The sequence below is a fragment of the Musca autumnalis genome, unplaced genomic scaffold, assembly GCF_047663935.1.
Source record: "Musca autumnalis isolate F117 unplaced genomic scaffold, ASM4766393v1 scaffold_3, whole genome shotgun sequence".
Taxonomy (NCBI): Eukaryota; Metazoa; Arthropoda; class Insecta; order Diptera; family Muscidae; genus Musca; species Musca autumnalis.
In genome coordinates, this window is record NW_027411866.1 from 102,333,264 (window position 1) to 102,347,848 (window position 14,585).

The following is a 14,585-nucleotide window of genomic DNA, read 5'->3' on the forward strand; positions in this document are numbered from 1 at the left end:
ATAGCATATACGAAATTCAATGAAATACATAATCATAGAGCTTCCTTGTGAAAGGATCGGGTAAAAATGATAAAGGACAATGAAAACATGATAATATCGATACAATGATAATATCGATACAATTGTCCTAGTGAACCGACACTACATAAAAATTTCCTAGCAACATTTTTGTAGAATATTTTCATGTACGAAATCCCATCGTGTACTAATTTTTCAGTTCCAGAAAACATCCATCTGTGTTCGTGCTGGGTGGTGTACAGTGTACACAATATATCTCAAATATTTCAATAAAATTATCCACTCCACACCAAAGTTTAAAATGTAAGCGCTGAATTTAAGTTTAAGGGGTGATCCCTACTTATAAATTTCAAAAAAAAAAAAAAAATAGAAAGTATAAATGGCCTAGAATATATGGTCAAATTTTTAAGTCGAGCGGAAAAATATTTCCGAAAATATATGACAATTGGTTTACTAGTTTTCGAGCTAGAATTTGCAATGCAAAATGCTTTAATAAAAACAGGATTTCGTAGACGACCTCAAAACTTCGTAATATTTTTCTCTTTCCGATGAAGAAAAAATTATAGGAAAAAAATCATGAAAAATGGCTTTTATTAAGCTTTACAACTGCGGGTCTCTTTTAAGGATAAGTACACTAAAATGTTGGCTTATATCCAGTTTGAAACTTGGTCATGAATTTCTTATAATTTTTATTGTATGTAATCCTTATGATTTGTATTGCCCCTTCATTTTCACATATTTTGAAAGCTTAAAGATTTTGTCACACGTAAGAAATCCGTCCAGAATATACTCGTACAAAAAAGGAAACCCGACAAAAAATTTCTAACTTTGCTACATTTCAATGTAAGATTCGGCAGAAACAATATTGATATGTTCGAATGTATTCCAAGGAATGCCCTTTCTAAGGAAAACTAACACATTAGCCTATATGGGCCAAAATATAGGAAAAAGTTAAAAATTTGTGAACATTTTATTAATTTTTAGTGGTATAGGAATTCACACTCGGAGTCGACCCGGAGTCGGAGTCGGAGCCGGAGTCGTGAAAAAAACTCGTCTGGAGTCGGAGTCGAGCCAAAAATACCTCGACTCCGAAACCCTGGTCAAAAATATGTCCAGCCCAAAAAAATTGACATTAATCCGATCACAAATAGGGGTTGCATAAAATTCCGCTGTCTACTTATAACGTAGTGTCAGGGATGTCCTGCGAGCGAATAACGCGTATGGCCAACGAAATAAGTGGGCCATACCAATGCGGCTTTGGACCAGGCAAATCGACCAGTGACCAGATATTTGCTCAGCAGTAAATCCAGGCAACGACTCAAGAGACACCAATCATATTTTTGTCGATTATAAAGCAGCCTTCAACAGTCACACAGGTATTCCAAGCCATGTCTGAGTTTGGCAAACTGAAACTGACTACATTTCGACAATCCTGGACTTTGACATATAATTATATAATTGTTCCACAAACATCCCAGATGAGACATGGGAGACTTCTCTCATATCAATGAGTGCACCCCGATTCATATTAGCTCAATGATATGGGGCCTACTGTTTATTGCCGAGCGCGAACGGATTGTCTTAAGACACCACTTGTAGAGATGTTTTACAAGGCTGGAATACTCAGAATATGTCGCCAACATCACTGAGGGATATTTTGCCACCGTTGAAAATTTTTGATGTTGTCTGGCCTGGGAATCGAACCCAAAGACCTTTAGCGTGAAAGGCGGGTGTGCGTACCATTGCACCACGGCGGCACTTTGACATAGCGGAAGTAATAATCCCTGATAGGAGTGAGTGGGAGCAGGGCAGACCACTTCCCTATGGGTCGAAGATGTAAGAAGGCTTGGGGTCTATTGTGAACAACTGAATATCAGACGTTCGTACAAACTTAACGACAACTGCAGTGTTTTTTAGGCAGAAGTCTTTGCAGTACGAAAAGCTTTAGAATCACTGATAGAAATGACAAACCTTGAAGGATAGTCATGGTCTATGTGGATAGCCAGAGTGCTTTAAAGGCATTAGGATCATACATTATTAAATCTGTGAAGGTTCAAAGTTGTAGTTCTATCCTAAAAACTTGTAATATAGACATTAAGTTGTGGGTACCAGGGCACGAATTTGGCAAGACGTATCTGGTTGTAAGGTATCGAAGTCAATCTGGCAAGCGATCTCAGGGCATACAATTGCGCCCCTGGTCATTGCGGCATAAGATATATGTCAAGAAAGTGAGATGATGATGATGATGTAGGAAGAGGCTGAAACAATCGAGGACCTTCTCTGCCGGTACCCTAGACTGTCAGTCAAGAGACATAGACTGTTTGGTGTACATGAAATGGTTTCTCTCTTATTTTTCGTTCATTGACCTACTGCAGGAAACCATGAGTGGGTATCATAGACTATGAATGTTCAACTACCTACTTCTTCTCCATTTCTCTGTTATTTCTACTCTCCTTCTACTTCTTTCCTGTCTTTTTATACCCTCAGCATTTATGCTAACGAAAGTATATACACTTTCCGACGGGCAAAATGTGTATCATCGAAATATTGGTTTTAGTATGTTTGGACGAAATGTGTTTCAGACAATTTGGAGTCGATTTAGCATTCGAGGACATTCTCTGCCGGTACCCTAGACTGTCAGTCAAGAGACATAGACTGTTTGGTGTACATGAAATGGTTTCTTTCTTATTTTTCGTTCATTGAGCTACTGCAGGAAACCTTGTGTGGGTATCATAGACTATGAATGTTCAATTAACTACTTCTTCTCCATTTCTCTGTTATTTCTACTCTCCTTCTACTTCTTTCCTGTCTTTTTATACCCTCAGCATTTATGCTAACGAAAGTATATACACTTTCCGACGGGCAAAAGGTGTATCATCGAAATAATGGTTTTAGTATGTTTGGACGAAATGTGTTTCAGACAATTTGGAGTCGATTTAGCAATGTCTGTCTGGCTGGTGCGCACTATAACTCTTGAACGGATCAACCGATTCGGTTCAAAATTTGGCTTTCGTAATATTTTGTCCAAACTTAGTTTAAGTTCGAAGATGGGTTATAACGGTCCACTTCTTCTGGTACCTCCCCCACAAAAGTTCGAAAATGTGTGAATACAAACCTTCAAAATACCGAAAATCGGGATGTGCTTTCTATGGGGGCTATATGAAGGCGTGGACCTATACCGACAAATTTGGAGGGGGATATGAGAAGGCTTGGACCTATACCGAGAAATTAAGAGGGGGGATATGAGAAGGCTTGGACCTATACCGACAAATTAAGAGGGGGGATATGAGAAGGCTTGGACCTATACCGACAAATTTGGAGGGGGGATATGAGAAGGCGTGGGCCTAAAGCGACAAATTTCATATGGAAAGTTTTGTTCCCCCAACGAAGACTAAATACCAATTTTCATGCTATTTCGGCCTATACCAGCAAAATTCTGGGAGAAAGTTTTATACCCCCAACGAAGACTAAATACCAAATTTTAGCCATTTCGGTGGATTATTGTGGTCGCAAACTTCAAAATACGGAAAACCGGGAGGTACCGTTCTATGGAGGCTATGCCAAAAAAAAAATTCTGGGGGAAGTGCCCCAAATGAAGACTAATTACCAAATTTCAGCCATTTCAGTGGATTATTGTGGCCACAACCTCCAAAATATCGAAAATCGGGAGGTACCGTTCTATGGGGGCTATATCAAAACATGGATGTACTTTCTATGGGGGCTATATGAAGGCGTTGACCTATACCGAAAAATTTGGAGGGGGGGTATGAGAAGGCTAGGACCTATACCGACAAATTTGGAGGGGGGATATGAGAAGGCGAGGACCTATACCGACAAATTTCATATGGAAAGTTTTGTACTCCAAATGAAGACTAAGTACCAAATTTCAACAATTTTGGTGGAATACTGATGCCGCAAACTTCAAAATACCGGAAATCCGGAGGGACCGTTCCATGGGGGCTATATGAAGGCGTGGACCTATACCAAAAAAAAAAACATTCTGGGGGAAGGTTTTATACCCCCAACGAAGACTAAGTACCAATTTTCAGCCATTTCGTCCTATACCAGCAAAATTCTGGGAGAATGTTTTATACCCCAACGAAGACTTAATACCAAATTCCGGTGGATTATTGTGGTCGCAAACTTCAAAATACGGAAAATCGGCAGGTCCATGGAACGGTAAGGGCTATACAAAAAAAAAAAAAAAAATCTGGAGGAATGTTCATACCCATAATGAAGACTAATCACCAAGTAAGTACCAATTTTCAGCCATTTCGTCCTATACCAGCAAAATTCTGGGAGAATGTTTTATACCCCAACGAAGACTAAATACCAAATTGCGGTGGATTATTGTGGCCACAACCTCCAAAATATTGAAAATCGGGAGGTACCGTTCTATGGGGGCTATATCAAAACGTAGACCGATATAGCCCATTTGCAATACCAAACATCCTAGGAGTAGTAAAAACATTTATACCAAATGTCAAACCTTTATCCTAAAAATTGCGAGTTGTATCTTGATTTCATCAGGGTCCCACCGTGGTGCAATGGTATGCACACCCGCCTTGCAAGCAGAAGGTCAGTGGTTCGATTCCCCGGCCAGGCAACATCAAACATTTTTCAACGGTGGCAAAATACCCCTCAGTAATGTTGGCTACATTTCCTGAGTATATCAGCCTTGAAAAACTTCTCTACAAGTGGTGTCTTAAGGCACGCCGTTTGGACTCGGCGATAAACAGTAGGTCCCATATCATTGAGCTAATATGAATCGGGGTGCACTCATTGATATGAGAGAAGTCTCCCTTGTCCCGTATGGGATGTTGTGGAACAATGTTTTTTTTTTGTTTATCTTGATTTCAACAGATGGACGGACGGACAGACGGACATGGTTATATCGACTTAGAATTTTACCCTAATCAAGAATATACATACTTTATAGGGTCTCCGATGAACATTTCGATGTGTTACAAACGGAATGACAAATTTAATTATACCCTCCAAATTATGGTGGACGGTAAAATTAAAAAATTAAGCTAAAGTGTTTTATTTATAAATGTGCTAAAATCTGGAAAATAATTGCTCGCTTAGCATCAAGTAGTATAGTCTTCTCTATGATGGAAGATATCAAATAAAACGCTTGCTGTTTAATTTTGTCACCATTTTTTATTTAAATGCAAGCGTTTTGAAGAACACATAGGTTTTCATAGTTCGATTTTTTATTCCCGAGCAAATTCTCGTTCGAATCGAATGTCATAATTAGGCCCCAACATGGTTACACTATCGAGTTACAACGATTGCGTTGTGATAAGAATGAGCGAAGATAGACCCCATAAAAGGCGTATAAATACGGACAGTGTGGCGGTACATGCAGAACTGCACGGACAAGGCTTCGATGGAGCAAATACGGCATTCAAAATTGGAAAAGTTATGCAACAAAAAGAGACGAATGAAAAAATTTTTTAAGCTCGAAATAAAGGACACATGTTCTATAGAGGGTCAATAGAAAGTAAGTAAATAAGCTTCGGTCGTTTCGTCTGAACATTGATGAATAAGTAAATCACACAACGCTTAATATAAAATATAAAACGATATTTCATTTAATAATAATTTTAATAATTTTTGCTATTGCAAACATTTAGTTGGCAATCTGTATTTAATTTTTCATTGATTTTGTAAAAACCTGAAGAAGTGTGGGAATTTTACAATCAAAAGTTGTAGCAAATTCCGGTAAATATGTCATATAATTATTGAATAGATAGTCGTTAGCATAAAAGTTACACATTTTGTGCATGAAATTAATGAAGAACAACTGCTTGAAGGTGAAATCTTTGAGGTCACCGCCACCACTGACTTTCAAGTGTTGCTGCTGCTTTTGCTCAACATTTTCTCCTGAGAAAAATACATCATAGGCTGTTTTGAAGCCACCAACAGTTTGAATTATATTAATTTCCTCCGGATTTATACCGTTAAATTTGAGAGTAGAAATGACAGCAGAGGCTAAGGTGGAGCCAAAGAAGCTGTATTTGAAAATATCCTCAAATTCGGGATCATAATATGGTGGTCTCAGAAGATAGCTAGGCACGAGTAGTAAATTTTGGGCAGGATAATACTTAATGTTAATTGTTGAAACATAATGGAAACCCTCATATTTGTCATACCATTCTGAGGGGGAGAGGGTATCGGTAAAGGTGGCCAAAGTTGTGAGGGTAATATTGTGATAGTACATTTGTATCGTCAAATAGTTACGGTAAAATGGCCGCTGCACTTTAATGGGTTCATAAAATTCTTCTAGAATTTCGGTGGTATTGTGACGTGGTAAATTGCCAATTACCATTTTCATATTGCTCAGCTTATGCAGGGATTCTCGATCTACTACACCAATGTGGTCCATGTGCATAGTTCTGTTAACTGCGTGTAGGATCTTGGTAAACATTTCTTGCAGTTCATTGTTTGCTTTCACATCCAGCGGATGTAAATCTTCAAAAATCCAGTTCATGGCCAATGGCATAAGGCGTCGGACAGCTGATAAACATGGTAGATCTCTTAGTTCTCGTATGGTTTGATCGAAATAACTTAAGAAACGCATTTCCACATAACGGCGAAGAAATTTCTTATCGGTTTTTTGTAACAGTTCATCCAAAGCTTTCATGTATTCCACATCACTTAGCACCACCTTCATGTGGGGATCCACTGTTGCGGGTTTCATAAAATAGATCAAAAAGCTCTTTAGCCATTCAAATGGTAGATCTTGAATTTCCCACAATTTTTTTGAACCTGCATCTGGACGTGTGGCTGCTTCAATTTCTTTTAGTGTATTTTCAAAATCTTTAATTTGTCTAAAATAACTCCAAAGATCATTTTCGGTATCCATTGATTCTTCGAGACTTCTAACATCATGATTTGAAAGTCTATCGAAACCATAGGCGTTCACATATTTTCTCAAATTGATGTACATGTGGTGTGGATCATTGTCCATGGGTGCTATAAGTGCTTCAACGAAAATATGATTCATACCATACTTGGAGGCCACAGCAAACATTTCAATCCAATCGTATTCTACCACTTCATCATCATCAGAGCCTTCGCCATTATCATCTTTGGCAAATAGAATCCATTGGATATCCTCCATGTTTGTCAACGCGTACATATAATATTGGGCAATAAATGGTCGGGAATTCATGCACATTTTATACAAATCCTGAACTTTTTTTGCAAATTGTGGTTTATTCCGCATTGAGTTGTCGTTGCTCAAATATCCGATTAGTTCCTTTATGTTTTTGTAATCCAACATTCCTGGGACTTTAGTGTAATATTCTTGATATCTATCCTCCTGCATTGCAAACCAATGATCACAGGTATATGTATAAAAATCGGCACAAGGCTTGATGTCCGTATTCATTGCTGAGCTAATGTTTCGTTGGTGTAAAAGATTGCTGGTCTCGTGTAGAGACATATTTTCTTCAGCCATGCAGAGATGACTTGGTAGAAAGAGGAGAAGAAACAAAGCAAATATACAGCTGGTTTGTAATGTCATATTGCGGATCTTCTTCTTTACTATTATTGATCATTAGCAGTGTTAGGATTATAGTAGTTCCTTGCTTAAATGCTAGCTTAATATAACTGACACCGTTCAATGTTTAGCAGCGAAATTTATACAAATTTCATTTATCACTGCATTCTACCTTGGGTTCATGTTTTGTCTCTTGTTATCAGTAAGACAAAATTTCGCTATTATCATTATCTTCTAAAGTCACCTTTTGATTCTTTAAATTTGAATAAAATGTTATTCCAATTAATTTAATTATAATTGTTTCTTTATTGAAAGCAAACAATACAATGAAAAGAATTGACAAAGTCTACAGTGAAATTAAAAGTTAATGCGATACTGAAAACAATTTGTAGTGCCTGTGTGTTCAGCCGAAATTTTAATACCCTCCACCATGAAGCAAACTCAAAAATTTAAGATACAGTATCCCCCAAAGGTGGTCATTAGTAGATAGCGGAATCCTATGCAAATGCATATATGGTTAGGATGGTCGTAGAGTAAATCTGATTAGACAGAAACTCGTTTTTTTACAAAATAAAACGAATTATGCCCAGAAATTTTCGCATATTTTGCATATCGTGCATATTTTGACATATTTTTTCATATCTGCATAAAATGAGCATATGCAAAACCATATGCAAAAATATATTCAAGGATTTGTCGTCTAAATATCCCACCGAAATGGCTGAAATTTGGTATTAAGTTTTCGTTAGGGGTATGCAACTTTACAACTGAAAATTTTCCGCATATGTCCACGTCTTCGTATAGCCCCATAGAACAGTACCTACCGATTTTCTGTATTTTAAAGGTTGTAGCCTCAATATCCCACCGAAATAACCGAAATTTGGTATTTGTTCTTCGTTGTGCGTATAAATCTTTCCACCTGAAATTTGTCGGTATATGTTCATGTCTTCATATAGCCCCCATAAGACGGTACCTCCGGATTTCTGGAATTTTTAAGGCTGTAGCCTCAATTTCCCGCCGAAATGGAAAATTTGTCGGTTTAGGTTCAGGACTTAATATAGCCCCCATAGAATGATACCTCCCGATTTTCGGTATTTTGACGGTTATACATTTCTCTATTTTATTGACTTGTCTGAAGAGAATTTTAAACAGTAAAATTGTACACATAAACATTTTTATACCCTCAGCATTTATTATATATATATACACTTACATATATACGGGCAAAATGTGCCTCATCGAAATAATGGTTTTAGACCCCAAGTATGTTTGGACGAAATGTGTTTCTGACAATTTGGAGTTGATTTAGCCATGTCCGTCCGTCTGTCTGGCTGGCTGAAGCGCATGATAACTCTCGAACGGATCAACCGATTCGGTCCAAAATTTGGCATTCGTAATATTTTGTCCATACTTAGTTTAAGTTCGAATATGGGTTATATCGGTCCACTCCTTCCGGTGCCTCCCCCACAAAAGTTGAGAAATGTTCGGAAAATTTGTGCGCACGATAACTCTTGAAGGGAGTAACCGATTTGGTCTATACTTTGCATATCGTGAAATTTGCAGCAGACATAAATGAGGTTCCAATATGGACTCAATCGGTCCACTCCTTCGGGTACCTCCCACACAAAATTTCGGAAATGTTCAGTTTAGGACCTCTTTACGAATCGCTTTGATTTTTGTTGTTGCAACTTGTATTCACTGCCCCCACATAACGGTATAAGTTTCATCTAGGTCAAGTCCCTACTTCCTGAGAAAAAAGCCTGAAAGTTACGCAAGATAACTCTCGAATGGATATGCCGATTCAGTCCAAAACTTGTCTTTTTTGTCCAAACATAGTTTATGTTCGAAGATAAGCCATATCGGTCCACTCCTTCAGGTACCTCCCCCACAAAAGTTCAAAGATGTTCGGAAAAATTGTGCGCACGATAACTCTAGATGGGTGTGACCGATTTGGTCCATAATTTAAACATTCTAAAATATCTACCAGATATCGATCAGGTTCGAATATGGACTATATTTGTCCACTCCTTCGGGTACCTCCCACACAAAATTTTGGATAAATTCACTTTACCACGGGCTCTCGAATCACTTTATTTTTATTGAAGTAATCTGCATTTGCTGCCTCAATTACAGCAGTAAAAGTTTTTTCAGGGGCAAGTCCATACTTCTTCAGAAAACAGTCCGAAAGTTGTAAAAACCCCTATGGAGGGCTCCAACCGAATACTGCGTTCATCCACACTTTGGAAATTGTTTCTTCGAATATTAGATGAAATTCGAATTCTAAATATTTTCGAAATTTAGTTTATGTACCAATTTGGGCCATATCTCTCCAATCCTTGTGGTGCCACCCACACAAATGTTCGACATTTTTGTGTGGTTCGAGGATCCTTTGGACATTTTTTCCGAAGGTTTCCTAGTGGCCCTGTTTACAGCGATATTATGTTTTTCGCAGGCTAGTGTGATAAAAAAGCCCTTGAAAACCCCCCTAAATACATACGTTTTTTTTTGGGAAAAAAAGTATTTCAATGATACTTTTTTACTTGTTGTACCTAATATTGAAATATTTGTTGCATAAGAAAATATGTAAAATGCATAAATTTTGCATATGCAAAAATTTATGCATTTTGCATAATTTTACATATGTCATATGTTTCGATTGCAATGTAATCAGAAGCCAAAAATATGCCCAGTCCCAAAATTTGACATGAATCGGACCAAAAATAGGTGTTACATAAAATTCCGCTGTCTAGTCATTAGGCACGGTGCTCTTGAATCAAATTTAAATGGAAGGTGCTTTTGCGAATTCTGAAACTACAATGTTCATAGATGAGAAAAATCAAAAAACAAAAAAATCGCCGGAGCGCTTTTTAAAGAAATCGCGATTCAGGGGTTGTTTAGGTTTTTGCGATTTTGCTTGGAAAACGCAAGTCCTATCAAAATGGGAATGAAGAAAATGTTGTAGCTATCAAAATACTCTACAAGATTGACCTTAGTGATATTTTAGTAAGTTTTACAACTTTTGAGATATAGAAGTTGAAATTGGGACAATTCAAATTCAATTCAATTCTGTATCGTCTCCTTATAAAACAAGGTCATGACTGCAATTTCCCAACTTAAACTTATATGTCTAAAAACATGGTACAACCTAGGAAAAATTTCATAAGCCAGCCGATAAGACTTGCCGTATTCAAGCAAAATCGCGAAACATTATCGGAGACCCTATAAGCTATTTATATCCCACCCGATGGTACCATCTGATTTTCGGTATTTTGAAGGTTTTAGCCTCATTATAACACGGAAATGGCTAAAATTTGGTACTTAGTCTTCATTGGGGGAATAAAAACTTTTCCCAGAAACTTGTCGGTACAGGTTCACGCCTTAGTATAGCCCCCATAGAACGGTACTAGAGATGGGCGCGTGCCTAAAAAATTAGGCACGAACATGCACAAACACGGACCAAAATTTTTATGCACATTCACGCACAAACACGGCGTTTTTCGAGATGGCACGAACACGCACACTCACGCACGAAATTACAATAAAGGAGAAATCGATATAGGTGTACATTTATTTGTTTTTAAAAAATATTCATATGTAAAATTTTCTGAGCGACATTTTTGCAGAACATTTCGAAGCTGGAAAACGTCATCTAGTGGTATTTTTATAGCGGTTCTTAAAATAAAGAACGAAAAGGACATTGACGGAAATGAGTTAGAAGGTCGAAGTGCTCTACGAAAATAATCCTCATTCGATTCGACTGAAGACATGTCATCTCAAAAATAAGCTAGAGCTATAGTGAACAAAGATACAACGCTAATTCCTGACGGCTTATAGGGTCTATAGCAAAAACGTCATCACGCCATAACGCGGGAGTTCGACTCAAGGCGGATCTGTCCTTCGGGATTCTTAATATACTCACCAATGCCTTTCTTCCCCAAGAGGAATTTTCCGTGTCCCAGACTTTCATCTCCATTTTGTTGCACAGTGTAATTCGTGTAAATGTGACATTGTAATTTCCTGCTCATATGTTCTCACTTTGTATATCAAGTAACATTGCTTTTACATTAGCTAATAAAAAATCATCTTCTTAAACGACGGAAGTGAAAACGTCCCTATTAGATGTGTCATTGTAGGTACAAAGCATTTAAGCAATGATTGTTTAGTTTTAGCTTTCAAATCTTTCATGAATTAAGAGTCACTGGTACCAATTGAGCAGACTTTCAAAAGTTTTTTAGACCAAAGGGCAAAAATGTGCATAGTAGGGTATTTTTCCGAACTTAATGTATCGGAACACTCTTTTAATATTTTATGAAAACCCAATAGAAGTTCTAGAAATGAATACTTTAAGTCAGATATACGATCCAACTGATTCTTTTCTTGCAAAATACTCTTAATCTCATTCTGGACTTGGTATATGCTCTCAAGGATAATGAATGTTGAATTCCAACGTGTTCTTATATCTTGTTTAAACATTTTCAACAATTTGTTGTTTAGCTCCGAGTGTTTAAAATATCTTACAACGTTTTTTTGGGCAGTCAATAAGTTTTCTCAATTCGGGAAGAGGATGTTTTCCAATAATGTCATCCAAAGAGAATATATTGCGTTAACCCTCCGAGTAGTTTTTGTATTTGCTTCTCTCATGAACAAAACAAATGGCAAACAAACATCATCTGTTTTCACTCATACTCTGGCCTCTCCATAACAAAACGGCAATAAGTACCAGACTACAAAAACGAAGCAAATAATTTAGGAATATTTTGGTCGGTTTTATATTTTTGTTCGATGTTCGTGTTTAGTAAGGTATCTTGCACGACTTCTAAAGGGAGACCAAAAATTTAGCACGATCGTGTCACATAGTGCAGATCGTGTTTAGTCGTGTCGTGCAAAACCGTGTCGAACAAAAAAAAACACGATCACGCACGGCCAAAAATGCACTTCGGCACGACACGCACAAACACGGCGTTTTTCGAGAAGGCACGAACACGCACTACTCACGGCACGACACGCGCCCACCTCTAAACGGTACCTTCCTCTTTCCGGTATTTTGGCCTCAATATTCCACCGAAATGACTGAAATTTGGTATTTGATCTTCATTGCGGGTTTTAAACGTTCCATATGAAATTTGTTGATATAGGTCCACGCCTCCATAACGGTACCACCCGATTTTCGGTATTTTGAAGCCAATTTGGTGGCCAATATTACGAAAAACCTGGCCAAAACTCTAAAAATGAATGGGCTTAGACCTAACCTTCGGTTCTTATGTTTTACTGATCGCTGGTTTCATTTTTTATGTTTTTGAACTCTCAGACGGTCCTTAAAGGGTCCTTTTGGTCCCTTCTCCTATAAACTGTGATCGTATCCGATCAAAATATTTTACAAATTTGCTCGCCTTCATTTTAGGGTTAAGGTCGTACTTCATGTGAGCTTTGGAAAAATTATCATACAAAACATCATTTTCGAAGAATATCGTCAAAGATAAACATGTTTTCCGCTAAATTTCACAATAAGCCACTAAAGAAACGAAATCTCTATTTGCATTATATACCAAGGAAATATCGGTATCAATTTTGCCAAAAAAACAAGAAACTAAAATAGGGGTACAAGCATCTACCATTTCTACAGGTTTGGAAATATTTGAGTTAAGATTACTTGGAATCCTTGCCAACTTTATGTATGGTGGCAACTTTACTGACAAGAATGCGAGGAATATTTTTGTTAACAAGTAAAAAAGTATCAGTCGGTATACCCTCAGTCTGTGTGGATTGAAATACTTTTTGTCCAAAACAAAAAAAAAAAAAAAAAAAAAAAACAATATATGGGCGTATGAACCGACAGAAATATGGGTAGGATTAAAGGGCTTTTGTACCATACTAGCCTACCAAAAGCATAATATCGGGCCACTAGGAAAACCTTGGGTAAAAATGTCTAAAGGATCCTCGAACAGACCCTTAACTACACAAATATGTTGAATATTTGTATAGGTGGTACCCAAGGATTGTTCCGATAGGGCCCAAATTGGAACATAAATTAAACTTGGACAAAATATTTCGAGATCGAAAATTTGGACCACATCGGTTGCTACGTTTGTGAGATATTGCGCTTATCTTTTTAGCGAATGTTTTCGAACTTTTGAGGGAGAGGTACCGGAAGCAGTGGACCTGTAAGCACTACCTTCGAATTTCATCTAATATTCGAAGAAATATTACGATATCCAAAGTGTGGACGAAAGCAGTATTCGGTTCGAGCTCTACAGCCACTACATATGGTTCCATAGGGGTTTTTTTATTCCTTTCGGGAAGGTATGGACCGATATGGCTTATCTTCGAACGTAAACTAAGTTTGCACAAAATATTACGAAAGCCACATTTTGGACCGAATCGGTAGATCCGTTCGAGAGTTATGTTGCGCTCCAACCACTACATACAGTGTCATAGGGATTTTTTGCACCTTTAAGTATATTTTCTCAGGAAGTATGGACTTGCCCTTGATGAAACTTGTACCGTCGTATGGGGGGGCAGTGGTACAAGTTGCTACAACAAAAAATTAAAGCGATTCGAGAGCAGGTCCTAAACTGAACTTTTCCGAAATTTTGTGTGGGAGGTACCCGAAGGAGTGGACCGATTGAGTCCATATTGGAACCTCATCTATGTCTGGTAGGAAGTTCACAAAGTCTACAGCGAAATTAAAAGTTAATGCGATACTGAAAACAATTTATAATGGCTGTATGCTCAGATGAAATTTTAGTACCCTTCACCATGAGGCAAACTCAACAATTTAAGATACAGTGTCCCCCAAAGGTGGTCATTAGGACGATGACTTCACAACTTTTATTATACCCTCCACCATAATATGGAGGGTATAATTAAATTTGTCATTCCGTTTGTAAAACATCCGTACTTACGTGTACGAAAAGTGTACTAAATTTGATACAATTTGGATGAATGGATAGAGGTGGAATCCTGAAATTTGGAATTAGGATTACTGTTGAAGTGCAGGATTGAGATATAGAAGTAGCTTTGGAAATTCGTATTTATGTGTACGAAAACTACTAAATGG

The 14,585-nt window shown here is 37.6% G+C and overlaps 1 protein-coding gene across 1 annotated transcript; it reads right to left on the reverse strand.

The window, feature by feature from the left end:
* Window positions 1–5,671: 5,671 nt before the first annotated feature.
* LOC141398266 (neprilysin-2-like) lies at window positions 5,672–7,471 on the reverse strand. Its single transcript, XM_073975546.1, has one exon. The coding sequence runs from the start codon at window positions 7,469–7,471 to the stop codon at window positions 5,672–5,674; it is 1,800 nt and encodes a 599-aa protein (XP_073831647.1).
* Between the last annotated feature and the right edge of the window lie 7,114 nt (window positions 7,472–14,585).

Excerpts from the sequence above, each read along its gene's own strand:
- LOC141398266 (XM_073975546.1), bottom strand. The coding sequence starts at position 7,471 with ATGTCTCTACACGAGACCAGCAATCTTTTACACCAACGAAACATTAGC.